Source organism: Dipteris shenzhenensis, chromosome 15 (genome assembly GCF_047967505.1).
Source record: "Dipteris shenzhenensis isolate YYH24624 ecotype China chromosome 15, Dip_SZ_1.0, whole genome shotgun sequence".
Taxonomy (NCBI): domain Eukaryota; kingdom Viridiplantae; phylum Streptophyta; class Polypodiopsida; order Gleicheniales; family Dipteridaceae; genus Dipteris; species Dipteris shenzhenensis.
Window position 1 is genome coordinate 47,081,436 of NC_141610.1, and position 27,114 is coordinate 47,108,549.

The 27,114-nt window shown below is 43.8% G+C and overlaps 1 protein-coding gene across 1 annotated transcript in view; it reads right to left on the reverse strand.

Moving 5' to 3' along the window:
• Nucleotides 1-27,114, reverse strand: part of LOC147893904 (uncharacterized) — a 97,177-nt gene that overhangs the window by 39,109 nt on the left and 30,954 nt on the right. The window contains exons 3-6 of the mRNA XM_087386090.1: nucleotides 12,532-12,592; nucleotides 12,293-12,452; nucleotides 12,061-12,166; nucleotides 8,986-9,093 (exon numbers count right to left, since the gene is read on the reverse strand). Coding sequence (XP_087242216.1) covers nucleotides 8,986-9,093; nucleotides 12,061-12,166; nucleotides 12,293-12,452; nucleotides 12,532-12,592 — 435 coding nt within the window. The remainder of the gene's footprint in view (nucleotides 1-8,985; nucleotides 9,094-12,060; nucleotides 12,167-12,292; nucleotides 12,453-12,531; nucleotides 12,593-27,114) is intronic.

Consider the following 27,114-nt stretch of genomic DNA (forward strand, 5'->3'; position numbering starts at 1 on the left):
CTACTAATAACTAAAAACTAATTTTTTGTAAAAGAAATTTTGCATTAAGAAAGCATTTACATTCATAGCTGTCCTAGAGGGACAATTGCTACTCAAAACTAAAAACAAAAATAAAAAACTTCTTTCGTGTGCCCATGCACACACAGAGTGTAGGCAAAGAGGTGGCATACTCTCTCTCCAAATTCTATAAAGCAAAGAGATGGGGTGTGTATTGGTGGATTAGCTATTGTCTACTACGTAATACGATGGTTTGCATAATGTGTATGTCCAGGTTAGTTTTCATCCTACCAAGCATTCATGTGGTGACCAATACAGCCAGAGATGATAACAGACAAGGTTGCTGACATCTGAGGTGATCTAGCCTAGGGGTCAATTGGTCCATCTCAGCTAGCTTGAACTACGCATTATAGGTGCGGGTGGAGGTGACATGGAGGAGTTAAGATGCCACTGAAGAGCTAGAGCATCATTGAAGGACGAAGGTGCTCCATATGCTTGCACTGTAGCGCTTTCTGTTCCTTTGCATCATAGAATAGAAGCAAGTCTCCCCCTACAAGTGGCCCCAAGTTGATCAGGCAAGGATCTAGTGGTACCTCAACATTGGGACTGGGGACCCCAACCTTAGGGACTCCATCAGAGGACCTTATTGCATGAATCCCAACTTGGTAAGCTTGTCCAAGCTGACATTCAAAAGTTGGAGCAAGCAAGGTTAATCTACCCAGTTTACTATTCTGAGTGGATCAATGGAGTTGCAGTTGTACCCAAAAGAGAGACCGGCAAACTCCAGGTTTTTGTCAACTATAGGGGTTTGAATGCAGCCACATGACGAGATAGGTTTCCCGTTCCCTTCACTGACAGGGTGTTGCAGGACATGCTCTGTACTATTCAAGGATGGTTATAGCAGGTACAACCAAGTCAGGGTCTGAGAGCAGGATCCGTCTAAAACCACCTCTTTCACTCGATGGGGAACTTATGCATACCAAATGATGTCCTTTGGTCTATGTAATGCACCAGTCCTTGTCACCAAAGTGTTTTGGGAGAGCTCCTTAAGCTCGATAGTATCCACGTGGGTGTCTCTAAAGGTGATTGATGTTCCAGACACACTCCCGGTGGGACCAAGATCAGGGGCGACACCAATTTTCACAGATATTCTCCATGTGGGGCCATCGTGCCTCACTTCTTCAATCTGGGGTACAGTTACCAATCCCATCGTCGCCTCCTCCATTCATTTTGGTTGTTCCGCTCCTGCAGCATCGTGCGAGGACTAGCCCATTCCTTTTTCTTTGCCGCTACTCGTTGAGGTTACTATCTACATACAGGGAACACCGCCTCAGTCTCCGCCTCACATGGTTGAAGGAATGGCAATGAAAAGCAGGAAATTACACTTGAGTAGGCCACTTTGCAGTGGGAGCTTACACTACTACAGGATAGCATTGAAGCTAGGGTCGGAGAGTATGAGAACTTAAGAAACATAATGGACACTATTGACGAGGAGCATACATGCTCTACCGCATCTAGAGCTCTATGACACGCTTGTTTTGGGATTCTGCTTTCTGCTCTCTTGCGGTCCAGCAAGCTCTTGCTCCTAGACCTGGAGATTTCTTTTTGTCTTCTTTTTGTCCATAATCCAACAAGGTCCCTAGCTCCTGGACATGGGCGTGGTCATTTGTGGTGTCAGTGATGTATTGTCAGTCTTTAGTGCTTCTACATAGGTCAATGTTGCTATTGTACATACATGGTGTTTTTTCAATTAGGTGATTCATTCTTTTTTGTTCTTGAATGTAAGACCATGAGCCAACTCTGTTCAGTAGTTTATTTCTTTATCCGATGTAAGGCAACACGTAGGTCATTGTAAGGCTCACTTGTAACTTCCTACTACACTTGCATCCCCTTCCAATTCACAATATCACTGGGACGGTGAATGATAGTGGCGGGGGAAACTATTGTGGATATTCATGACCAAGGCCAGTAGATGTCAAAGGAGGCCATGTGACCAATTGACCACCAGGTCGACCGCGAAGGGAGTTGCGTTTTGGAGCATTTTCCAGCCTGCTGCAGTAAATTCGGATCTGCCTTGGGCTGCATGCCAGCAAATTTGAAGATTTCTCAGCATTTTCCAGCTATGTCGAGTTGTGTGCCGGCTGTTGGAGGCTTTTGGAGCAGTTTTCTTGCTGCCTCGAGCTGCATGCCGGCTATTGGAGCTTTTTGGAGCGTATTGAAGTGATCCGGAGTCCACTCCTTGAGCCATTCTTTCTCATTTGGCATTCCTTTGCCTCGGGCTGCGAGTTCTTATCCATTGGATCTCTTTCTCTCCATTTCTGAGTGCTCTCCTCCTCGTGGGAGCACTTTATTTTGCTGTAATTCTCATTTCCAGCTCTCTTTTGCTCGCATTCAGAGCCTTACACTACTGTCCTTTCGGGCTACATCGTTGGGTAAGCCGTTGTTGCATTGGCTCTTTCCAATTTTTGCTTCATTTGCATTTTGAAAAGGCCTCATGTTGCCTTTGGGGATTTCTCTTACAATAGGTCCACCTTGGGACAGCAGAGTCTCTTGCAAGCATAAGCTTTGAAGCTTGGGCAGATTTTTGTTACTTGATTCTGAGAGGTTGCCTTTCTCTCATTTGCTTTGCCAGTTGGTGCATTTGTCTTGTATTTCAGCACCATGTCTGGTGGCAAAGATGATTTGTTTGGGATGATTGGGGCTGATGACAAGCTTGATGACACCAATTATCCCATGTGGTCATACATGATGGGACATGTTTTGGGTGCCAAGAATCTATGGCATATTGTTTCAGGTTCTGAGGCCAGGCCGACACGCATTGGTACTTCTGGTGCTACACCTACAGCCTCTTCTTCTTCAGGTGATGGGTCTTCAGGTGATGATACTAGAACACTTGCACGGAGCCCATAGGGACCCTCTCTTTTCCATATGTCCACATCCTCCTTATTCCACATAGGAATTCTAAAAGGATTCCTTTTGACTCCACACTCCTCCACATGCCTTCCACACGCTTAGCATGTGATCTCTCTTATATTATTAGAACACATGGACCTGAGCCCACCTCTTTATATGACTCACTCTTCCTATTTTCTAAAAACCCCATAATATCCCATACACATATAACTCTCATCCCATACCAAGGTATTTATCATTCATACACGTGGTATTTCCAATGATCCATACTACTCATCCTCTCAATTCCATACAATATCTTAGAAAATAGAAATAAGTGGGAGCCGCTAGGCTATCACTTGATACTCAAACTCTTATCAAACATAGAAGAAAACAATACCAATGCCAAATAAAAAATATCAATTTTTCTCGTCACATTATCCATAGTCCCATCAGCGGAATACTTGGTCTTGTAAACCCATTTGACACCAATGACGAACGATGCTTGGGACGTGGTACTAACTCCCACGTTCCATTCCGCTCAATAGAATCCAACTCCAGCTCCATGGCCTACTTCCAATGTGTCTGAGAGAGGGCTTCCAGAACATTCAAAGGCTCCTTGTCTTTGAAGATACGGGACATCAAGGAGAGGAGTAGTTGACCTGGAGTGGAACTACCTCCAGAACCTTTTCCTTATTTCGATGGGAGCATCGGGGTCCATCCTCTTTCCGAAGCCATGAGGAAGGAAAGTCGGTGACACCAAAATGTGCATAAAACCACTTTTAGAAGCAGGTTTGGACATTATGAGTTTTTGGTAATGCCCTTTGGACTTACCAATGCCCAAGCTACCAACGAGGTACCTTCTGAGAACCTAACCCAAAACTGTCTCCTGCAGCCTGTAAATGCCGGAGGTGGGGGCAATGTAGGAACAGAATCATCAATATTGTCATCATCCACGGTCTCTAAAAGAAGGCGTGGGACAACATCAATGATGGAAGACGAAAGTTACTCATCAAAGATAACATCCTTGCTGAGAATAATCTCCCTCTTAGAAGGATCATATAGTCGATAGCCTGTATATTGAGAATTGTGTCCGCCAAGGATCATTTAAGTAGACTTCATGTCTAACTTCCCCCTTTGCTTCTTGCTGAAGTAGGCTTCAAAAGGAAACATCAGGCTTCTTGCTGAAGTAGGCTTCAAAAGGAGTTGCCTTGGAAACAGCAGAAGTTGGAGAACGATTGAGGATATGAACTATCGTGGAACTGGCTTCAGCCCAAAGAAACCGAGGAGCTTCCCGGTGAGTCAACATGATCAAAGACATCTCAACCACGGTACGATTTTTGCACGCACAGGGTCTCAGGAAAAACTTCCTATACTCCAGGAGAAAAACCCTCGATTGGTGAGTGAACAACTGTGAGCTGAGATGCCACACAAGGGAGGGAGGGGGCCCTATTTTATAGGGTCACCCCCATCCCCAAAAGGGCCGACCCTAGTCTGGAATAGGCCGAGCTAATGGGTCGGCTGTAGGGTCGGCTGCTAGGAGGCCAAGAGGCCCACAAAACAGGGCGTCAACCAGGTGCATATGTGCGGCCTGGTGGTAGCCCCCAAGGAGGGTTGAAGGCGCCTCCATACCAGCCTCTAGCAAGCCCGGGATGGACCTGCAAACTCCCGCACATACCCTAACAAGTGGCAGCCCCTCCAAGACCTTGAAACAAGGGCAGACAGCCGAAAACAGGTCTGTGAAGATGTAGACCTCCATGGTGAGCCCCTCTGCCTCTCCAGGGCAGGCAAACCCACAACAATGGCCCTAACACTCCCTCACATGGGCGGGTAGACCCACAACCAAGGCCCTCACTCAATGAGACACGAGATGAACTCTAACAAAAGCGTGCCATCTCTTTGCCTACACTATGTGTGTGCACGTATGTGTGCCTGCATTCATGTGTGCATGTGAGAGCACACCTACGTGCATGTGCACGCGAGCGCGAGTGCACATGCGGGTGTGGGTGCGCCAGATTTCCAAGCTTTACTTTTGGCAAGTACTTATGGCTGTTTGAGATACATCCCCCTCAACTTCAGTTTGTTTTTTTCTTTATTTGGGTTCGATATTGGGCACTTTGGACTCTATGGAAGGAAAGAAATCATAGATTTTTTGGTGACCTGACTTTCTCAGCTTACTCTTTCTTCAGGCACTCTTTGCAACAATCAATTTATGATTGTTTGCAAACAGGGTCTCTAGATCAAGATGTATATTTGTCATATATTGACATCTTTGCTTGATGTATTTTGAGCATATCTTGCTTTGGGATGCTCATCTTGTAATATAAAAGCAACAATATTTTCACCCCAAAAAAAAAGGTGTGTTCATGTGGAACCTATACTAAACTAAACGTTTACCATGAAGAAAACATACAAGCAACCTGCACAGTATCAAAAAAGCATTTGGCGACAACCATGTCCTTCAACTTTTATGTATGCCAAATCACAACAAATGACTAGGAGGCAACGGTTTGGGTCACATCCACGGCCTCAATGCATCAAGATCTCCAAATCTACCAAGGAGTGAGATGAGCAAATGGTCTCCGAAGCAAAGTCTATGGGAGGCGTACAATGTCTATGCAAGGAGGACGGCAATGCACACATTTTGATGAGCTAGGGGTCCCCTCACTTTGAGAAAGGCCATGTCTAAACATGCTCCTCATAAATACATGTGCGCCGAGCTGTGTGAGTCGAGCCACAAATCCCAAGTGATAAAGAGGGTGCTCTTGTCATTCTATCGATGCCCTATTAGATCTTTTGGGCCTCTCTACATGTCAAAATACAATGCTGAATAGACTCCAAGGCTTAAAGGCATCTTGGGCTTCTAGGATCTGCTCCAATCTCTGTTGACCAAGAGTCCATCATGCTTGGAAGAGCCAGAACCTCGGAAATATGCCACTACTAGTAGCATCTCCAGAGTTGTCGCCAAAAGCGGGTAGGTAGGAGCAAAGTGACACCAAAGGACTCCCAATGTGCTCTTTGGGTGGGTATATTCCGTAATCTTTGGATCTAGCCTTTCCCGGCATTCTTGGTTATATTAATTATAGCATCCTCAATCAATGTAATGCTCTGCTACTCTGATGAGTCTCTACTCCTCGGAACCTGATAATGGATCTACTAGCCCTCTCCAGCATCTACTCCATTGAGCCAACCCAGTGGTATGGCCATGTCAATCTACCATGTTAATCTACAGGATCCATCTACGAGTGCCTCACAAATCAAGCTTGAGTCATAATATGACGACCGGACAAGGGTAGCTCATGAATACATCTAGTGCTCGGCCTCTAAGCAACACGTTTGTAAGTACTGTATGAATCTGTTGCATGGAAAAATTACTTCTAAGGCTCATTGCTTGGAAGGAGTCCTCTTACAAACAGGTTGCCTAGCAACGATCAACATGGGATGTCAACAATCAATGATATTAAGGCTACCCTCATGCAAGGGCAGGATGAGAGTGCTCCACGCCACTAGCCCTCATGTCATGTGTGTATCATCTGATCTAGACCTGAGGAAGGTCCTAAGCTCGTCAATACAAGAGCGTGAGAAGCATCAGCATGAAGTGATGTACCAGGCAAAAGCTTAGAAATTCACGGAAGGGATGTGGAGGCTAGGTCCAACATGGTGAAGGTCCAATAAAGTAGCTCTCTCCTAATGTTCTCCAAGATTGAAGCAAACTGTTAGGTAGGAGTGTCTCCAATGGATTTGTACCAGTTGATAAGTGCCCTTGCGCTGCAAGACAGAAACCCTCCAAGGGACCTCTTAAACAACGAAGGTCCCTAAGAGAGGCCTTTAAAAATAAAGCTATCATCCGCAAACACCGCATTCACGAGTTCTTCGTCATTCCAGATAGGAAGACACAGACCAGTGATCTAAGTCTACAAGCAGAGAAATGTTGCTCATTGGCCTCAGCCACAAATCAACACTCGCCGACTTTCTGCCCCAATTCATGAGCCTTCTGGAAGAAAGCATGATATTTTAAGGAAAATTGCCTAGAAATCCAGGCAACCCCTAAGAAATTACTCTCCACTCGAGTCATAGGCCTATAAACAGTTGTAATTCTCACAAAATGTCCAATCCACCAGAAGATGGGATGAAATTGCCCCTCAGATAATGTAGGATCACCCTTTGTGTTGTTTTTCAAGTGTGATATGTGCATTTAAGCTAACTACAACCTTTTACTTTGAAACTCAAAGTCACCAAGGACATCACTAACCAGTGGTGGCATATTGTTAACCAATTGGTATCCATCAAATGACATCACTAACCAATGGTGGCATATTGTTAACCAATCGGTTGACAAACTATTTTCAAGCAATGCAAAGGTTTCCAGAGCTTTCTACTCCCGAAAAAGTAATGAAGAAAGTTGGGGACCCCAACTGTCTCATCATTGCAAATAGGTTTTTTGTGGTTTGATTTTGTAGTCTGATGATGTGTGCATAGAAGCAAAGTCACAGTACCCAATGTTTGAGTGGAGTAGTTCTTCCATGTCTGTGTTTTGCAGTGTGTCTTTGGCCTTAAATGTGCGCCCATGGAGCTTTGCTTTGCGCATTTGCACACAAGTTGAGGACAACACTTGATGAACCAATATTTTCATTGTTTTAAAGAAAAGGTTTTCTAAGCAAAATGGGAAGCACCAATCATTGTTTGTGAGTTCCCATTGTGCAATCTCTTGGTACGAAGTTCGATCAAGAATAGTGTATGTGTGTGGGTACTCTTTTGCTTGACAATTTGTTCATTGTGTGCATCTAGGTGCTCTTCCAACAATGGCTATTAGCTTGCAAGAGTCTTCCTCGGGCATTTTTCAGCTAGATTTTCCATTGTTTGCAGCTAAATTTCCTTTCTAAATTCCTGCCATTTCTTTTTCTCCCTTCTTCCAGTTTAGATGTGTCCTTTGCTTCTTCGTATGTTTCCTTGATTAGCACTATAACCATTTCGGAAGTCTAGAGCACTGGGGCCATTGCTCCTGCAAGCAAGAAAGTTGAATTGAGGTTTTTAAAGGCATACTAGTTTGACAGCTTGGAAATGGTCATGAATACACAAGCAAGTTTTACTCCATGATGAAGTCAAAGTTATTAACTCTAAACCAACTTAGTATATACACAACTTCATAAGATTATAATATGTCCAATCTTACAGATTAATATTTTATAAAACAAGCAAACGAGCAAAGGAGAGAGAAAACCAGACAAGGCAAGAAGGGAGTTTGCAAGCGACATTACAAAAATTAACAGTAAATGAGAAAAACAAAAACAAAAACAACTTTGAAAGCAAATCTACGCTTATGTTCTCATCAGTACTCAAGCATAAGTTGCCATCTCGGTTTCAAAGTCATAGTTATTAAGTCTAAACCAAGTTAAGACAAAAGTAAAAACGTTACTGAGACTAAACACTATACTTAGGCTTGAAGCAAAACTCCCCCAGCATCTGCTTCATATCTGTATAATAAAACTCATCATCCCTTATTTTCTTTTGTCCTCCCTTGACTGCTCAGCTGACGTGTGAATGATCTTAGCATGCCCCATTTCCTTTCCATCTTGTGCTGAAAACTGAGTTGCAATGTATCAACTTGCAAGTGAAAGCCAAAAAGAAAAAGTTCCCTGATAATTTGTTAAAATGGGCCGGATTCTCTCGGGGAACAAATATATGTTTATTGCCATTAACAACTTTTGCATTCTTCTTCAAATAGAAGCCATCAACTCATGGCCCTTTCTGAACTGCCTTCACATAGGTCCATCATATGCTTTCAAAACATGCAGCTACAGAATTATTGTATCCTGATGATTGCTGTTTTCAAATTCTGCAAACATGATTTTAAAAAACTGCACCAAAAGTTTTCACTTGGAAGGCAAAACGAATCTACAGAATTACTGTAGCCTGATCATTGCTATTCCAAATATACACAAAGATGATTTTGTGAAATGGCAGCAAGAAATGCACCAAACGTTTTCACTTGATGCAGGAATAAACCAGACATGATGATTATAGTAGGCAGTTCAAGAAGGAAAAGCTGATACAAGGGAAAAGTAAACAAAGCGCAATATATTCTTGATAAATGACCTTGATTGAGCTGAGCTCATGCTTTTCTCCCCTGTAAAAAGCAATTGACTCTGCATTATCACGTATTCTAACAAGAGAATACCGAAAATCTGCTTCCATCTGCAAGCTCTGTTTTTCACAAACGAAAACACGAAGATAAGAGTCAAAAAACAATCATACAAAGACAACCACAGTCAATTCCACCTTAAACGTTAAATAGAATGAGCAAGAATAAGTCCATTGCCAATAGCATGCAGAAAAATTTAAACAAACCCTCTAGACAGACGCTTCACTTCTGTAGCTAATAAGCTTTCACAATTTGGGAAGTCACTGTCCTCCTTTTCTCCTGAACCACTTCCCTCATCCAGCCCTCAGCGCTCTCATGGTCCTCCTCCATCTCTCTCCTTCTGGCCCCTCTCAAACCCCATTTGGCCTCCCTGCTCCCTTCCTGCAGCATTTCTGGTGTCCTGCTACCCTTCTTGCCATTCCACATCTCAACGAGTCTGCTCATCTACCCTATGGGCCAACCTGCCCTCCACATCTGCAAGAGCTAGCCTAGCCCCCATGGCTCTGCTCCAACCCTCTTGTTGTACGTGGAGGGGCCTTCCTTGCTCGTTAATGGGGCCTTTTCTCACTGATGGGGACTTGGTCACTAATGGACCCTTTTACTCAGTAATGGATACTTTTATTTCCCCACAATCCTCCTTGTAAGGTGTACCGTCCCCTGCCCAAAGGGTGCCTTGCTGTTCTCCCACCTATGGATCTTCTTCTTTGCAATGGGGAAGCACAGAACGGCCCATTAGCTCTTGATATATACGACAATAGGAAAGTGCAGAAGGCATTGCACATTGGATCAAACTGTAAACAAGAGCACTTGCAATAACCAATCTCTCAATATGAGAGCATGTGATTCTACAAATTGAAGCAATACCTACTCCCAACCCTGCTTGGACAGTCGTGAAAAACTTATACACAACAAAGAATGTGCCAGATATTCTTGCTTTGAAGAAAATGTTGTACTCTCTAAGACACTGAGAGAGTACTACTAAGGCACAGCTTGGTTCCATGATTAAGGAAATCTAGAATGAACTTGCTCAATTTTATCCTAAAATAGCAAAAGATGACTTGGTCCAAATTCTTCTTAATGGACTAAATCATTTTAAGTTTTATGTGAGCAACCTTGTCGCACGAGAGGAACCCTTTTATTCAAGAATAACCTCTTGCAGGAAGAAAATAGAAAACAGACAAGTACACAACTTTAGAAAGAAGCTGAATAATGTAGTTGTGTTGAAGTGGAAGTCTCTGCCACCAAAGGTTTCACTCCATATTTGAACTCATGCTCATCTTTTGGCAGTAGAACCATAGCTGTCCACCCTGCATAATATGTGGCAAAGATTGTTTGCCTTTGCCTCTTACTCTACGTTTATATTCCTTCCACCTCTTCCCCTTTGCCTTTGCAACTACCTCTGGCCTCTACGTCTTCCTCTGCCTCTGCCTGCAAAACTGCTCTCTACACAGATGTGCCTACATCTAATCAAGGACTCTCTACAGAAATGTGCCTAAAGCCAGAAGATAAGAAGACCCTCTTTACGACACACTTTGAGAGCTCCACAATGTTGCACAAGCCACAACTGGTCTATAGGTAGACACATGTTTTACAATGTCAAAAAAATATCCCAAGCATGTTGTTACAGGAAGCAACACAAGGATCCATTTGCAAAAGGCCAAGCACACAAAGCAAGAGAAGTTTTGGAATTGGTAAATTTAGTTGGACATTTTCAGACCAGATCATTGGGTGGTGCTTTTATTGATAATTTCTTCAGATAAACTTAGGTGTGCATGATGACAATTATTGCAAAAAGTCTAGGATAAAGAGGCAGTCTAGACCCTCAGCCAAATGGGGTGGCTTACAGAAAATACTAGACTGCACTAGGCACATGTTGAGAGAGGAAAACATGCCTTAAATGTTTTGGGCTGAAGCACTAAATACAGCTGTATACTTGCTTAACAGAGTATCTACCAGGGCTATCAGCTGTACTGCTGTATACTTGCTTAACAGAGTATCTACCAGGGCTATCATGGATAGCACACCTAAGGAACCATTCATGGGGGAGCGTATATTGAAGCAGGTCAGAGCATTTGGCTTCATAGCTTATGTGCATGTTTCAGATGAGAAGAGAAATCTGGATACACAGAAAATTGTAAGCACACAGCCAACTTAAAGACTTAACTAATACTAACAAAAATATAGCCAAGCATACATCAAACTCAGGCTGAGTGCAATACAATGCTCAGCTTAGGCCCTTTTTTGCAACAGAATTGCAATTTCGGTATCAAGATGAAGGGCAATAAACTTGCTGGATATGTAATAACTCCAAGTGTGGATGTTGCAGATGCCTAGGTTGACATGCCACAGTCCTTGCCTTCAATGTGGTCTGTCTTGGCCCTTGGACCTTGAAGCTCCAGGCTATGGGTTGAGGGCTAAGCTTTCAGCTGGCCACTCCTATGCCTTTAAAGTTGGAAAGGGACAATAATGCAGGCAATACACAGGCAAGAGTTTTTAATTATTCTTTAATATTACAGTATCCACTTGCTGAAGACAAAATTTGCTTTAAAAGGGTTCAACGACAAGTTTTTTGTTCATGCAAATCTCTACTGTCGCAGAAAAATACAGATTTGGTGCTTATGTGGATTATATGCTCTATCATTTGTAACGATGTTGCACTTGTGGCAGCAATAAAAGGTCCTATGCATTTGCACTTTAAAGGAAGGATCTTGTCCGCATTTTGGCTTCTAAGATGCAAGAGATGAGGAAGATTTGGATGGCAATATCACCAGCAGATACACAAAAGACTTGATGTCTTAAAATGACAACCTCATCAATCATAGAACAACTAGCACAAATTTTAGACAAGGTGTTAACATCTTCTAGGGGATTAAAATAAAAGCTTTAGCAAGTGAAAAAAACAAAGAATAGTTGTCCACATATACATTGGAAACATGTGTTAGCAGGTCCACGATTGACCCAAAAGCTAATACTGCAAAACAAGCAATAATTAGAAGACCTTTCCATGAAGAGATATTAGGTATGCTTACCTGGAATTTTAAATGCATGATCCTCTTTCCAAAAAAGCGAAGGGTCAAAAAGGTCCCTAAGGTTGAGTAAATAAGAAGAAACAGTACCAGTTGTGGAGCAATGGACCTATAACAAAATGATAGAGAGAACAAAAAAGCAATCAAATCGTTCTTCAACATAAAGAGGAGCACCACTCAATGATAACATTCTAGGCCTTGAGAACTTGCGCTTTCAATATATAGAAAAGATTACCATAAGACACCAGTGAAAGCAAATATTTTAATAATCTTCCCGGATGTCAATGTAATAATGCCAACAGCATTTCCAACAAAACTTGCTATATCTTCACATATACGCTGGTCTGGATTGTCAAGTTTGCCCTCCATTTTCAAGTCAAAATACGCTTTATTGGCTGCAGCAGGACAAGTGCTATCAGTATACAATGTGTACAGAATTAGGGTGCATCAACCTTGGGATGCAAGAAACTGTACCAAAATAATCGGCAAGTAGCAAATCTGTAAGCCATATTCTCCACTCCAGACCAAGGAGGCCCTATGACAAGACAGCTATTGTCAGTCATGGCAAACATACAATGAAAAGCTAATTGCTTGTTTTCCTGTCGAACACAATCTACACTTAAGTAATGTATGGATGTAACCTTGGCACATATCCATTGCATGTCTACAAGATTCAAACTGCAAGAATGCACAGTTTTGATCTAAAGCTATAAACTAATAAAAGATCATCATTGCATATAACAATTGTCTCTTTACAACTTGAAATCCACAAAAGCACCTCAAATCTTTCCTAGCCATACTTCCTATTGATATTGCATATGCATGCACATCAGGCATGCATATTAAAGCATTTTAATTTTTGCCTCCGAAAATGATGTAATGTGATTCAACGTGACAATAAATGAAGACCACTCTTAACTAAAAGTTGGAAGCTTTGTAAGAGTTGATTGGTGTTTCAACCAAATGAGGGCAATGTGCACTTGTATACAAACAATAGCCATGTTGGTCCAAGAGAACCTTTAGGAGACCTTTCCACAAAAAGTTATTGATCTCCTTCCTTCATATCAACTTACAATTTATCTTTAACAATGATGGTTGGTATTTACATATAGAATCACAAAAAGTCCTTGATCTCCTTGTTGGAGATGTCAACGATAATTTCTACCGATCAATGCAAACCATTAGAACCCTTTCATTCCAAGAAGGAGTTCTACTCATGTGCCCTGACAGGTAGATTGGGACATTTTGTGATTCACACATACTTGGGAGCAATTTTCTCAAAACCAGTTTTCAGGATCGTTCATGCAGCCAAGGCACGGTTGTACGTGGAGAGGCAATGTCTCCAAGTGCATTTTCAGGACCCACCGACGAAGAGCTTGCTTTTCGAAACACTAGTGAGACCAACTCCCAACCTTTCTCGGGGAGTGTCCTCGGTAGAGAGGCAATTTGAGCGGCTACAGCTGATTATGGACTCTAGAATGATTCGGAGTAAGCCCTTAGTTCCCCATCATATAGTACAGGCAGAGTTTGCCATGACACCTCTCCACGTCGATGCCCTTTTCCAGACGCTGACTTTCCTCTATACAGGATGGGCCTTACCTCGCCGGAGACTACCGAGGCTAGCACTAGAGTCATCCATACCGTTAGCTAAGAGTGGGACTGACGCAATATGGTATGCACGTTGATAGGAAAAAACCTGTATCAAGTTTTTGAGCACTGTATATAGCTGTGGGTAGGCACATAGCTGTACATATCTAGGGTAGGTGTGGGCTTTTGGCATTTGTGGATTTTTCTTTCATAAGCATGATGGACTAATGTATAGTTTTTTGAGAAAATAAAGTATGTTTTGCAGGGACTTCATGGGAAATGATGAAATGCAATGTCGTTGTACCAGACTTCCAGAGCAAGGGTGTCCAGTGTGTGGTCAAGTGAAATGTTTTTGGGGTCATGAAAATCAAGCCACGAAGGGCTTTTTTATTTTATTTTCCTGAGTCAATGTGCACTTGCATGTTACAGGAATTTGATATGTTCTGGTGTCCATGTCAAGGGGCTTCTCATGTGTGTGTACGGGGGTGCATGCAAGTCTTAATGTGCATGCTAATGTGTGTGGGAATTGTGTGACCAAAGGTCCAAAATGTGCGTTTAATGTGCCTTGGGGGATATTTGCATTTTTTAAATGGAAGAGTGGTAAATTCTACGCGATGACGTGGCTGGAAAACCTAGAAGGGAATGTATGCATGCAAGGTGGCTACGTGATCAAGGATTGGGGATGCTCTGGCTGACGAGTGGGCTGATACGTGGGATGGCGGCTATTGGAGAGTGCTGGAAAACGTTGATGAGCGAGAGAGATTGCGTTGGGGGGGGGGGGGGGGGGGGGAGCGAAAAATGAAGAGAGAGGAAAGGATCTGCTGGTAGATGCACGGATGGCTCATGGGCTTCAAAGTGTTGTACAAAAGCAATGCGCCAAGGTGTAGAGGGTTGTGACGATCTGAGAGGACGATTGGGCTGTGTACGAGGTGTGATGATCTGAAAAAAAAGCACAGGGCTGATGGACGATTAGCTGAGCGGAGAGCTAACGGGCTGATCGACATGAAGTACGAGTCGCTTATTTTTTTGGTCTGTGGGTTTGTTACCTTTAATCACGCACAAGTGTGCAGGCTGCGTGGGGGAGCTTAGTTGGAACAGAAGACAGATTGGGAGTTGTCGCTGCTGGAAGCACTCATGATGTGGCTGCTTACAATTATGAGTATGACGTACAGCTTGTGTGCAGATGCAATAGTCACTAAACGAAAATCATGATAGGTACTTTAATCGTTGAGGTCTCATAAATCTATAGGTGGAGGGGATAACTCGATGCATTAGCATTCTTGGGGATTCTTTGTGCATGAGGATTCCATACGAGAAGCATAAGTACGAGCTGTTTTACTTATACAAGCTGCTGGAAGGAGGTATTGTAGATACATCATGTGTGGTTGATCTGTCGTACAAAGAATAACTGTGTGTATGAACAACTCTTGGTTGACACAAAGCTACAACAAGTCAAAGCCTTCTTTCCCCTCTTTCAAAGAGTCTGTGTGTTCCTGTGTGTGTTCTAGTCAAATTGTGTGGGAGATTGACTTGTCATTTGTGTTAGATTAGGATAAGATCAAATGTAAAGAGCTGGTCACTTATGAGGATGCTCTCAGGGTAGCAAAAGAGAAGGAGAGGAAGCAGATAAGATTGTCACAAATTATGCAAGAGATGCCAATGGTTCAGCATGTGCCTGTACAGAAGCCTAAAGTCAGGAAGGAGGAGAATAAAAGAAGAAATTCATGAAATGTCGGAGCTTATGAAGAGTTTGAGTTTGAATTTGATGAACGGTAGGGGAAGAGGTAGATCATCGGGTGGTTATGGCAGAGGCAACATGCTTTCTTCAAATAATTCAGGCCTGTGGCAGGCAGGACGAGGTCAAGGGTCATTTGTAACTTGTGTCCAGTGCTATAATTGTGGAGAGTGGGGACATTACAGCACACACTGTGATAAGCCTTCTCGTGCTAGAGGTGATGTTTATCCATTGTCAACAAGGTTAAATAATAGGGTGAATGATCATAGTGTAGAATCAGCCAACTGTTTCTTTGTCTTCAACTAAAGCGGAATATAGAGCACTCACTACAGGTGCATGTGAGGCTATATGGCTCAGAAGACTATTGTCAGAAACAGATTACTTTGATGAGTCTAAGCCAACAACAATATACTGTGATAATCAATCGGTCAGCCTAGTACCTCTAGAATCCGTAAAGCCACTGTAGAAGAGAAAGGGAAAGGTAAGGCAGTTACATTTGGCTTGTTGGAATTGGAGGAAGTTAAAGATGTCATGCCATTAGGGAAGAGAGATAGAGAAGAGGAGGTTGGTCCGAGTGCAAAGAAGGGGAAGCAGTCTGAGGAGATGATGACCTACCAAAAGAAGAAGAGCAGGAAGCCCAGAAGGAAGTACAGAACTGCAGATTATCCCATGGGGAAGGAGCAGGGAGATTATGATTTGGTGGAAGACCTTTCAACGAGAACATTTGCCCAAATGATTGGTCTATGCCCAAAGCTTAAAAAAGAATGGAGGCGGGCTGTAAATCCAGCAAAGAGGAACTCTCATAAAGATACAATTAAGCTGATGTATGTTTCAGAGTTGCCAGATCTTTTACCTGCTGTAGAAGCCTGGCATAAAGGAAAGGGTTTTGGAGAGGCCTATATAGATGGGGGTGCACAGATTTGTGTGATTACCCAGGCTTGTGTAGAGAGATTAGGACTGAAGATATCCCGCTCCTCTAGTTATCGCATCAGAATGGCAAACCACTCCAAGGTGAAGACTTTAGGGATAGTACCTGGCTTGGAGGTTGAGGCATTCAGTGTTTCATGTCGAGTGGATTGGCATGTGATGCCTGCGGGGTTGGGAGCCTATCCTTTGATTCTTGGAAGGTCGTGGTTGAGGAAGTTAGGTGCAATTCATAATTGGCAGAAAGGAATCTTTTTTGTACATACGAATGGGAAGAAATTGAATTTCGATATGGTAAGCAAGGCTGAAGTTTCAAATTCAGCAAGTAAAGAGGAAGAGAGAAGTGAAAACAACAGTGAGGATGAGAGCTCGGTGACTTCAGAAAGTGATGAAGGAACAATAGCATTGGTGGATTTAGTAGATGAGGATTCACAGGTAGATTTTGTGGGGGCAACAAGGTTCGGTGAGGAAGAGGTGGATAGGTTTGAGGTTATCGAGGATTTAATGCAGCCCAAATGTTCTCAAGAATCAACCCAAGTGTTGATTGAGAGCAATCATTGAAACCTGATCTCAATGTTGAGGAGAAAGAAGAATATTTAAAGATGTTGCAGAAATACCCCAATTCGTTTATCACCTCTTAAGAGGAGATCATGGGATTTAAAGGAAGCCTCTGAGGATTGAGCTGAAGGAAGGTGCCAAACCTGTTTTTCAGAAATTAAGGAGATTAAGCCCGGAACAGAGAGATGTGCTGAAGGAAGAGGTAGATAAGCTTCTCAAGGCAGGAATAATTTATCCTATAGTTCACTCTGATTGGATAAGTCATGTGGTCATAGTGCCAAAAGGTGTAGACAAATGGAGAGTCTGTGTCAATTACAAACCTTTGAATGCAGTGACAAAGAGAAACCACTATCCTCTGCCTTTTTTGGATGATATTCTTGATAAAGTGGCGGGTCATGAAATGTCAGCTTGTCTGACGGATATTCAGGGTACTTCCAAAAAGCCATAGCCCAGGAAGATCAAATCAAGACTACCTTCATTACCCCCTAGGGCTGGTGGAAAAATGAACGACACAGAGTGAAGAGGTGTTTGAGGCAATTAAGGATGTTGGAATGGTCACCTCCCCATCTGTAAGCCCCCATATGAGGAGAGCGTGGGGGAGGGAGACCTACGGCAGGATGTGCCCAAGAGAAAAGAAAGAGAGGGGGCTGCCACATGGGCAGCAGCTCACATCAAAGAGACCAGCATGGCTGCAACAGACGGAACCTGTGGAAGGAGCAGAAGGCAGGGACAGCAAGTCCTGGATCTAACTTGGCAGGAGGTCAGTCAGGGGCAGCAGACATGGCACGGGATTGCACAGACTGTGGAGGGCATCTGTGTGCAGATGGACAGCCTGCGACAGAGCCTACAGGTGGCGCAACCATGGAAGGGAGCAGCAGCATCTGGGTCGGCCATTGGCTGAGGCTGGTGGGTCTCGTTGGAGCCAGCAAATCAGGCCTGGACATGGGCTGGCCAGGGGGGCTGAATCCCTCGAACAAAGGCTGAAAAAGGGCCTAGAAAAGACCCTTATATAGGGCTGGTTGGGCTGAGCCAACCAGGTCGGTTGGGCCAACCAACCAGGTCTGTCTAGTCGGCCCATTTAGGGCTGGCTGGTCGGTCCATTTGAAAGGGCCTTGAGGCCTATAAAAGGAGAGGCAGTTGCCTCATTTCATCATCCAGCATCCAGCGATCCAGTAGGCAGAAAGGAGCAGCAGGAAGCCACCCTCTGGGCCTATATCCAAGAGGTGAGAGAGTGCTTGAAGGGCTGCAGACTTAGCCAAGAAGGGCTGGACCTTGGCTGTCTTCTAGCGCAGAAGGTTGCTGAGATCATCATCTTCTGGAGCAGCCATTCACAAGCAGGTTGGAGCTGTGGAACAACTATCTTGGGGCCTACGTTCAGGAGGACCAAAGGGACCTGTGTGCTGCCGACAAAGCTTGGTAGCGGCTGCCCACCTAGGCTGATTCACACGCAGTAAGGTGGAGAAGAACACATTGAAAGAGAGAAGAATGTAAATGCACATGATGATGCACAAGAAATTACAGAACCTTATGTTGATGCAGTAGGAGTGCAGGAGCCCTTATACAAAGGAAGGGAGACATTAGCTTGTGAGGAAAGCTTCCTGTAAACTGGTAAAGTGCCTGAAGAAGTTCTAAAACAAAGAAAATACAGATTTATTAAATGCTGTACTTCTTATTGTCTGATAGATGATTTTCTTTACATAAAAGGGGCTGATCTGGTGCTTAGAAGAATTCCCTGGCATGAGGAAGTTTTTCATATTCTACAAGCTAATCATGAGGGAGTATGTGGAGGACATTTTGCTTTTAAAATCATGCTGAGGAAAATACTTACACAAGGGTATGTATGGCCATCCCTCCACAGAGACATAAGACATTGGTGCAGGTCATGCCTACAATGTCAGCAAATGAGTAAGAGAATCTTACATCTAGAACTCAGAAATATCATGCTTGCTTATAATATTTTTGAGAAATGGGGAACAGATGCCATCGGTCCTCTACCCATGACAGCCAAGGGAAATTATTATGTGTTGACAACTGTGGATGATTTGACGAGATGGGCTGAAGCACGAGCAGCTATCTGTATGTAAATTTGTGTATGAGGATATCTGCTGTAGATTTGGTGTGCCACTGGAGTTGCTTTCTGATAGAGGTCAAGGTTTCAGGAGTGAACTGATGGATCTATTATGTGGAAAGCTGAAGATTAAACATAGATATGCAAGTCCCTATTATCCCCAATGTAATGGGATGAATGAAAAATTTAACGGTATGTGTACTAATATCATGGGAAAGATCATGAGGAACACATGAGAAGGAGTGGGACCTTGCTTTGCACTGGGCTTTATGGGCTTAATGAGTTGCAGTAAAAGAAGGCATCCAGTTTTCACCATTTCATCTTGTTTACAGGAAAGAAGCTCTATTACCCTTGAAAGTAGAAATTCCTGCATTACCGATGTTAATGAAGATAAACGAGGATTCAAATTCTACAGGTTATTGGATTTGCACGAAGCACAACTAGACAAACAAAAGGCGGTGGAACATTATGCTTTAATTCAAGAGGAGAATCAGAAGAGAGCAAACAAGAAGTTCAAGGATAAGAAAATCGAGGAGGGTGATCTAGTTTTGAGATACAACAGTAGTCTGGATTCTACCTTCAAGAAGAAATTTGTAACCAAATGGGATGGACCTTTTCATGTGACGAAGAAATTCAAAAATGGCTCATACCAACTTAAAAATTTAGATGGTCAGCAGCATAAGAATAGAGTCAATGGCTTCAGACTAAAGAAATACTTTCATAAGATCATGAGTATGGGCAGCTGTGCACCTACTGTGATGAAACCAGACAAGCTGGAAGACCTCATGGATGAGGATATCTCTGAAGAAATGCAAATCTTATATACCCCTATCTGCAAGATATGAATGTCTGCAGACTTGGGGATGGGCAAAATGATAGGACAAAACCTGTATCAAGTTTTTGAGCACTGTATATAGCTGAGGATAGGCACATAGTTGTACACATCTAGGGTAGGTGTGGGCTTTTGGCATTTGTGGATTTTTCTTTCACAAGCATGATGGACTAATGTATAGTTTTTTTAGACAATAAAGTATGTTTTGCAGGGACTTCATGGGAAATGATGAAATGCAATGTGGTTGTCCCAGACTTCCAGAGCAAGGGTGTCTAGTGTGTGGTCAAGTGAAATGTTTTTGGGGTCATAAAAATCAAGTCATGAAGGGTTTTTTAATTTTATTTTCCTGAGTCAATGTGCACTTGCATGTTACAGGAATTTGATATATTCTAGTGTCCATGTCAAGGGGCTTCTCATGTGTCTGTACGGGGGTGCATGCAAGTCTTAATGTGCATGCTAATGTGTGTGGGAATTGTGTGACCAAAGGTCCAAAATGTGCATTTAATGTGCCTTGGGGGATATTTGCATTTTTTAAATGGAAGAGTGGTAAATTCTACGTGATGATGTGGCTGGAAATTTTGGAAGGGAATGTATGCATGCAAGGTGGCTACGTGATCAAGGATTGGGGATGCTCTAGCTGACGAGTGGGCTGATACGTGGGATGGCAGCTACTGGAGAGTGCTGGAAAATGTTGATGAGCAAGAGAGATTGCGTGGGGGGAGAGAGAGCGAAAAGGAAGAGAGAGGAAAGGATCTGCTGGTCGATGAACGGATGGTTTATGGGCTTCAAAGTGTTGTACAAAAGCAGTGCGTCAAGGTGTAGAGGGTTGTGACGAATTGAGAGGGTGATTGGACTGTGTACGGGCTGTCAACGGGGTGTGATGATCTGGAAAAAACAGCACAGGGCTGATGGACGATTAGCTGAGCGGAGAGCTAATGGGCTGATCGACATGAAGTACGAGTCGCTTATTTTTTTGGGCTGTGGGTTTGTTACCTTTAATCACGCACAAGTGTGCAGGCTGCGTGGGGGAGCTTAGCTGGAACAGAACACAGATTGGGAGTTGTCGCTGCTGGAAGCACTCATGATGTGGCTGCTTACAATTCTGAGTATGACGTACAGCTTGTGTGCAGATGCAATAGTGATTGAACGGAAATCATGATAGGGACTTTGATCGTTGAGGTCTCATGAATCTATAGGTGCAGGGGATAACTCGATGGATTAGCATTCTTGGGGGGACTTTGTGCATGAGGATTCCGTACAAGAAGCATAAGTACGAGTTGTTTTACTTATACAAGCTGCTGGAAGGAGGTGTTGTAGATACATCATGTGTGGTTGATCTGTCGTACAAAGAACGACTGTGTATGAACAACTCTTGGTTGACACAGAGCTACAACAAGTCAAAGCCTTCTTTCCCCTGTTTCAAAGAGTCTGTGTGTTCCTGTGTGTGTGTTCTAGTCACATTGTGTGGAAGATTGACTTGTTATTTGTGCGCTCTGGATATCTACTCCGGAAGTTGGTTCATAAGCTCATCATCTACGAGCCCACGTTGCAGCTGATCCCTATGAAGTCTCAGTTATCTGTCACGGTGAAGTACATAATTCCAGGTTGTCTTTCCTTTTTTTCCCTTATCAACGTGTATCCACATGGTTTGCCAGTCACGGTATCAAGATGGACCAGCTTCCCCCCTTCCAACACAGTATGGATGCACCACCCGAGTCCATCCCTCGAGATGAGACTATCCATATCATACAATTAGATCTCCTTCAGTTACATACATCGTGGGGGGAGGGGGGGGGGAGCAGAAGCTCCCCACCAAGGTCCAGTTCTACGGCAACCACTTCCTAAGAGTGTCGGAGGATGGACTCATCATCAAACCCCAGTATCTTGAGAACAAAGGAGTCTTGCATGTATTGAGGGTCTCATCACATCAACAAGGAATTGAGGTAGGTAGAATGACATGCATACCCAAAGAGCAATGGATCTGCAAGTTATGCACACTCGGGGAGATCGAGATAGAGGAGCATTTCTTATGTGTCTGCCTAGCCTACTACCAAATCCGAGGACGATACCACTGCGGGACACGGCTTTGGCCCACTCACAATTTAATGCATGTCTAGGACCAGGTCCACATTGGACTCTATCTAATTGAGATGAGACGGCACATAGATATGCTAATGCAAAAGATCAGATAGCAACACGCAGGCATAGCATCACAGGATGTGGAACCAAAGCGAGCACAGCGATGTGTCACAGACTTCTATGCTTTTGAGTCGGCTCTTGCGAGCATTGTGGATCAATGGAGAGAGTCGACATGATACCACTGAGCGAGGGGCGCAAAGTCCACACACAACATGGAGAGTGACTAGGGCACGCACGATTGAGATCCGACTATCTCCGCCCTCCTCAGACGCGACCGCCCGAGACGAGGAGTCACTCTTGGCATAGCCCTTCGGATACAGAGGTTAACAGGACCACGCCCTCCGCCATAGCGCAAGACAGCTTGACAAATGTAGATTTGGGAGATCTTTGCAGCCCACCGGAGAGCTACCACGGTGCTAGGTTTTGGTTTTTGATTCAGCTTGGGACTCTCAATTCTAGTGTTGGTTGAGTTTTGTTGAGTTTCTGAGATCTATAGCTATAGCTATATCTTAGTTTAGCATAGCACTCAGCAAACCTGCAGGAGGAACTGCTTCATCGCCTGGAATGTACGTCTTTAGCCAAGAAATATGAAATGTTGGATGGATTTTTCCCCATGATGGTGGTAATTCCAATTTGTAACTTAAAGGTGAATTTTTCTTGACAATCCGGAAAGGTCCATAGTATCTTGGTCGCAACTTAGGAAACACAGACTTAACCGTCTTATAGCGATGTGGGGCTACAAATAATAGCACCATGTCACCAGTGTCAAATTCCAGGTGACATCTATGTTTGTTGGCAGACCGTTGATACTGCTCTTGCACTTTTCGCATATGATCCCTGACTTGAAGTAGAATGTCTTGCATTTCTTGAACCAGTTGATCAGCTAGGGCCACTCGATGTTGAAGTACAAAATTCGGGTATAATCGGAGTGTGTCCATAAGCTGCTTGGAATGGAGTCATGCTAATGGCACTATGGAAAGAGTTATTATAAGCAAACTCAAGGACGTGATTGAATATAATGTCGAAGCATTTCTTCCAGAACTTGGTTGACTCTTTCAGTCTGGCCATCTGATTCTAGGTGCTAGGCTGAACTGAACAGTAGAGTTGTACCCAAAGATTCGAACAGTGAAATCCAAAAGTGACTGGTAAACTTAGGATCTCTGTCGGATATGATATTCTTGGGCAATCCATGGTGTCGGAAAATGTGTTGTATAAAGAGTTTGGCTATGTCCGGAGCCTGTGCACTACTTTTGCAAGCAACAAAGTGTGCCATTTTGGACAATCGATCAACAATTACCATAATCTGAGTGTTACCTCTGGAGGATCGTGGTAGTGTTGTAATGAAATCCATGGAAATACTTTCCCACCTTTCAGTTGGAACTGGAAGAGGCTGAAGAAGTCCTGTTGGAAGTCGTCGGCTTGCTTTCATTTGTTGACAAGATAAGCCAGATGTAACCATTTTGATGACGTCGCTTTTCATGTGAGGCCAGTGGTATGTTGCACTGAGTAACCGATAAGTCTTATTGATGCCTGGATGGGCAGCATAAGGAACTACATGATGCTCTTTTAACAAAAGACGTCGAACATCCTTGTCATGTGGTACACAGACGCGATCTTGATAATACAGAAGGTCGTCCGTATAAGAATAGGATGAGAAAATCTTCTGTTCGGAAGTCGAAGGGTGATCTTTTGAAATAACTTATACTGCTGTGCCGAAGTCTTTATCATTGAAATACTTCCCTTTGAATGAATTCGGAACATCCACAGATAATGTAGAGATTACCATAGCTGATGCTAGAGGTAACCTACTGAGAGCATCTGCAACTACATTGCGTAGTCCTAGAATGTACTCAATGGTCATGTGAAAGTTGGCCAGAAACTCAACCCAACGTGCTTGTCGAGCATTCATCACTGGCTGAGTAAAGATATACTTTAAAGAGTGATGGTCTGTCTTGACCACAGAGTCGGCTCCCATGAGATAATGTTTCCAAGAGCGATAAGCATGTACAACGGCAAGAAACTCCTTATCATAAACCGGGTATCGGGTTTGGATATCAGAGTGTTTATGGCTATCAAAAGCAATAACTCTGCCTTCTTGCATCAAGACTGCTCCTATAGCGATGTCGGAAGCGTCGGTCATGACCTCAAATGGAAGGTTTGGGTCAGCAATAGCCATAATTGGTGTGGTAGTGAGTGCTTGCTTGAGTTGTTGGAAACTATACTCTATTTCGGGAAGCCACTAAAAAACTGCTGTGCTTTTCAATAATTCGGACATAGGAGCTGCGATTTCGGAAAACTGATAGACCTTTGTATGGTAGAAGTTTGCCAATCCGAGAAAAGAGCGGACATCATGAACATTCTTAGGAGTAGGCCGGTTTCGGATTACCTCGACCTTCTTGGGATCCACAGAGATGCCTTGAGTGAAAATAACATGTCCCAAATATTCGAGTTGGGTTTTAAAGAACTCACTCTTCTCAATGTTGATGTAGAGAGAATTTGCGCGGAGAACTTCAAAAACTTGGTGAAGATGTTGTTTGTGCTCATGTAGGGATCTGCTGAAAACGAGGATGTCATCAAGGTAAACAATGACGAACTTATCGAGGAAAGGCCTGAAGATGTCGTTCATTAGTGTCGTGAATGTGGCCGGGGCATTGTTTAACCCAAAGGGCATGACCAAACATTCATAGTGTCCATACTTTGTTCGAAAAGCTGTCTTATACTCATCGCCTTCTCGTATGCGAATTTGATGATAACTTGAACGAAGATCAATCTTTGAGAATTGTGTTGCATGTAGAAGTTGATCGAAGAGGTCATCGATGCGAGGCAATGGATACTTGTTTTTGATAGTGAGCTTGTTGAGGGCTCGGTAGTCAATGCAGAGGCGCATTGACTTATTCTTTTTTTCCACAAGTAGTACAAGAGATCCGAAAGGGCTGCGACTGGGCCGAATGTGACCTTTGTCGAGTAGTTCGGTGACCTGTCTTTGGATTTCTTCATTTTGAGTGTAAGAAACCCGATAAGGAGGTTTCCACGGTGGATTACTGCCGGGAATAAGTTCGATTGGGTGATCCACTGGTCGTCGAGGTGGTAACTGCTTTGGCAATTCCTGTGGAAAAATATCCAAGTAAGGCTGGAAAAAAGGTTGGTTGAGATATTCAGGAGGATCCTTTGTTGGTGTCTCCTCTACTGCCGTAACCAACAGAAGTGAAGTCTTTACTTGACGTTTACGAACCCATTTCTTTACTTGTAGGGCAGAGGCAACTGGGATTGAAGGAGAGTCCCTAGAACCAGTTAGCTCAATAAGTTTTCCCTGGTGGACAAACTGGATAGTATGGCTCCGAAAACTGATTGATGGATCATAGTCGTAGAGCCACTGTTGTCCGAGTATGACATCGTACCAAGAAAGAGGCATGATGTCGAAGTTCAACTTGTCCGTATAATGTTGGATGCGAAAAGACAAGTTTTTGATCCTGGTGTTGCACAAGAAAGTAGTTCCATTTGCGAGTTCAATCTGATAGTCCATGAGACTAGGACTGGTGGTCAATCGAAGTTTGTCGACCATAGAACTAGCTAGGAAATTATGAGAGCAGCCACAGTCGATGAGGATAGTGACCATTGTTCCACGAATCGATCCTTGAACACAGAGTACTTGAGTGGACAGGGAAGGTTCGGGGTTGCTGGCAAGGCTCAGGTGGATGGTATTTGCCATTCGAACAGCTTTGCCTTTCTTGTCTTGTGCTGGGGTAGCATCTTCTCTTTGGGAAGTGCTAGGTTTCATATTGGAATTTTGCTTTGGTCGCTTGGGACAATCGAACCATCTATGGTCGCCTGTACAGATGGTACAAAGTCCTTTTGTGCTAGAGTTGTTCTTCTTGTCAGTGGCCGCTCCTTTATGTTGGGGATGTCGGTAATGACTTTGTGAAGAAGAAGAGGCGCGATCCTTGGAGGAGTGCTTCTGTTGGAATCCAGCATATGATTTCTGAGTCTTCTGGGGATCTTGAGACTGTCGCTGACCTTGATTGCCGGAGTTTTTTCAAAACCTGGTGTTATCTTGAGGGCGAGCACCTTTGGCCATAGTAGAGTTCTGTGTGCGATTAACACTCTGCTTCCCTGTGTTTTGGAAATCTGTAATGCGCTCTGCGTAAGCAATAGCGCCAGCTGTGGTGGTGATGTTTGCTTTAAGGACATCAATGCGTAACGAGGGATTTAGGCCTGAGATGAGTGCATGAAGGCGATCATCCTCAGTTAAACCATCAATCTCCAGCACCAATGTGGTGAACTGAGAGATCTAGGAAGACAGGGAGCCTGTTTGCTCCAACTGTCGGAGTTTTGATCGTGCTTGGAAGTCCGCATTGGCAGGTATGAACTGCTTACGGAGCACGTGTTCAAAACGTTCCCATGTTAACACACTTTTGCCGTCCTTTAAGCGTCTTTGCCACCATAGAAAAGCTGTATCCTTGAGGAGGGAGGCTGCCAAGGCGATCTTTTTGCCTTCAGTGAGGTCAACAGTATCAAAATACATGCACATTTTTGCGAGCCATTGGTCAACTGTTCGGCGATTGCGTTGACCGGTGTAGGCTTCCGGAAGTTTGATGTCAAGTCTTTTAGTTTTGGAAGCTTGAAGTAAACGGTAGAGGGCACGTAGTTCAGTGTTTTCTACCTCTGGTGGGAATGAATCTGCATAGTCGTCTGGTTGCGTCACGTCATCCTCTGTATTTGTGGTACTGCGAGACTCTTGAAGTTGTTGAACTTTCTGGACCAAGTCGGAGATGCTGTCCTTAAGCTGGAAAATTTGAAGTTGCAATAGTGATTCGCCTTATACGTTGACTTCAAGGGTCTTTTTTGGACTTGAGTCTTTGATCTCTGGAGAGGCTTCACGTGAGCGTTGCAACATATCGGAGATCCCCATGAGAAAAGCGCGAACTTGCGCTCTAGTTTGTACCATTCTTGGAAGAAGATTCGGGCTGCTCCCTGAGGTTGCTCATGTTGGAGGGGGCAGGCGAGGCAGGATGGAACCACCCGTGGAAGTCTGGTAAAGGAGGTCCTGTCTGAGGTAACACTGGTGATGCCGAAAGTGGTGTTACCGCTCGTGAGAGGACAGGAGTAGGTTGCAGAGTCCACGGATCTGAGAAAGGATAAGGAGCTGCTGTCGGAAGTGGAGGATATCCAAGAGAAGGAGTGCCTTCGGAGTGTAAATACTGTCTTGGGGAAGAT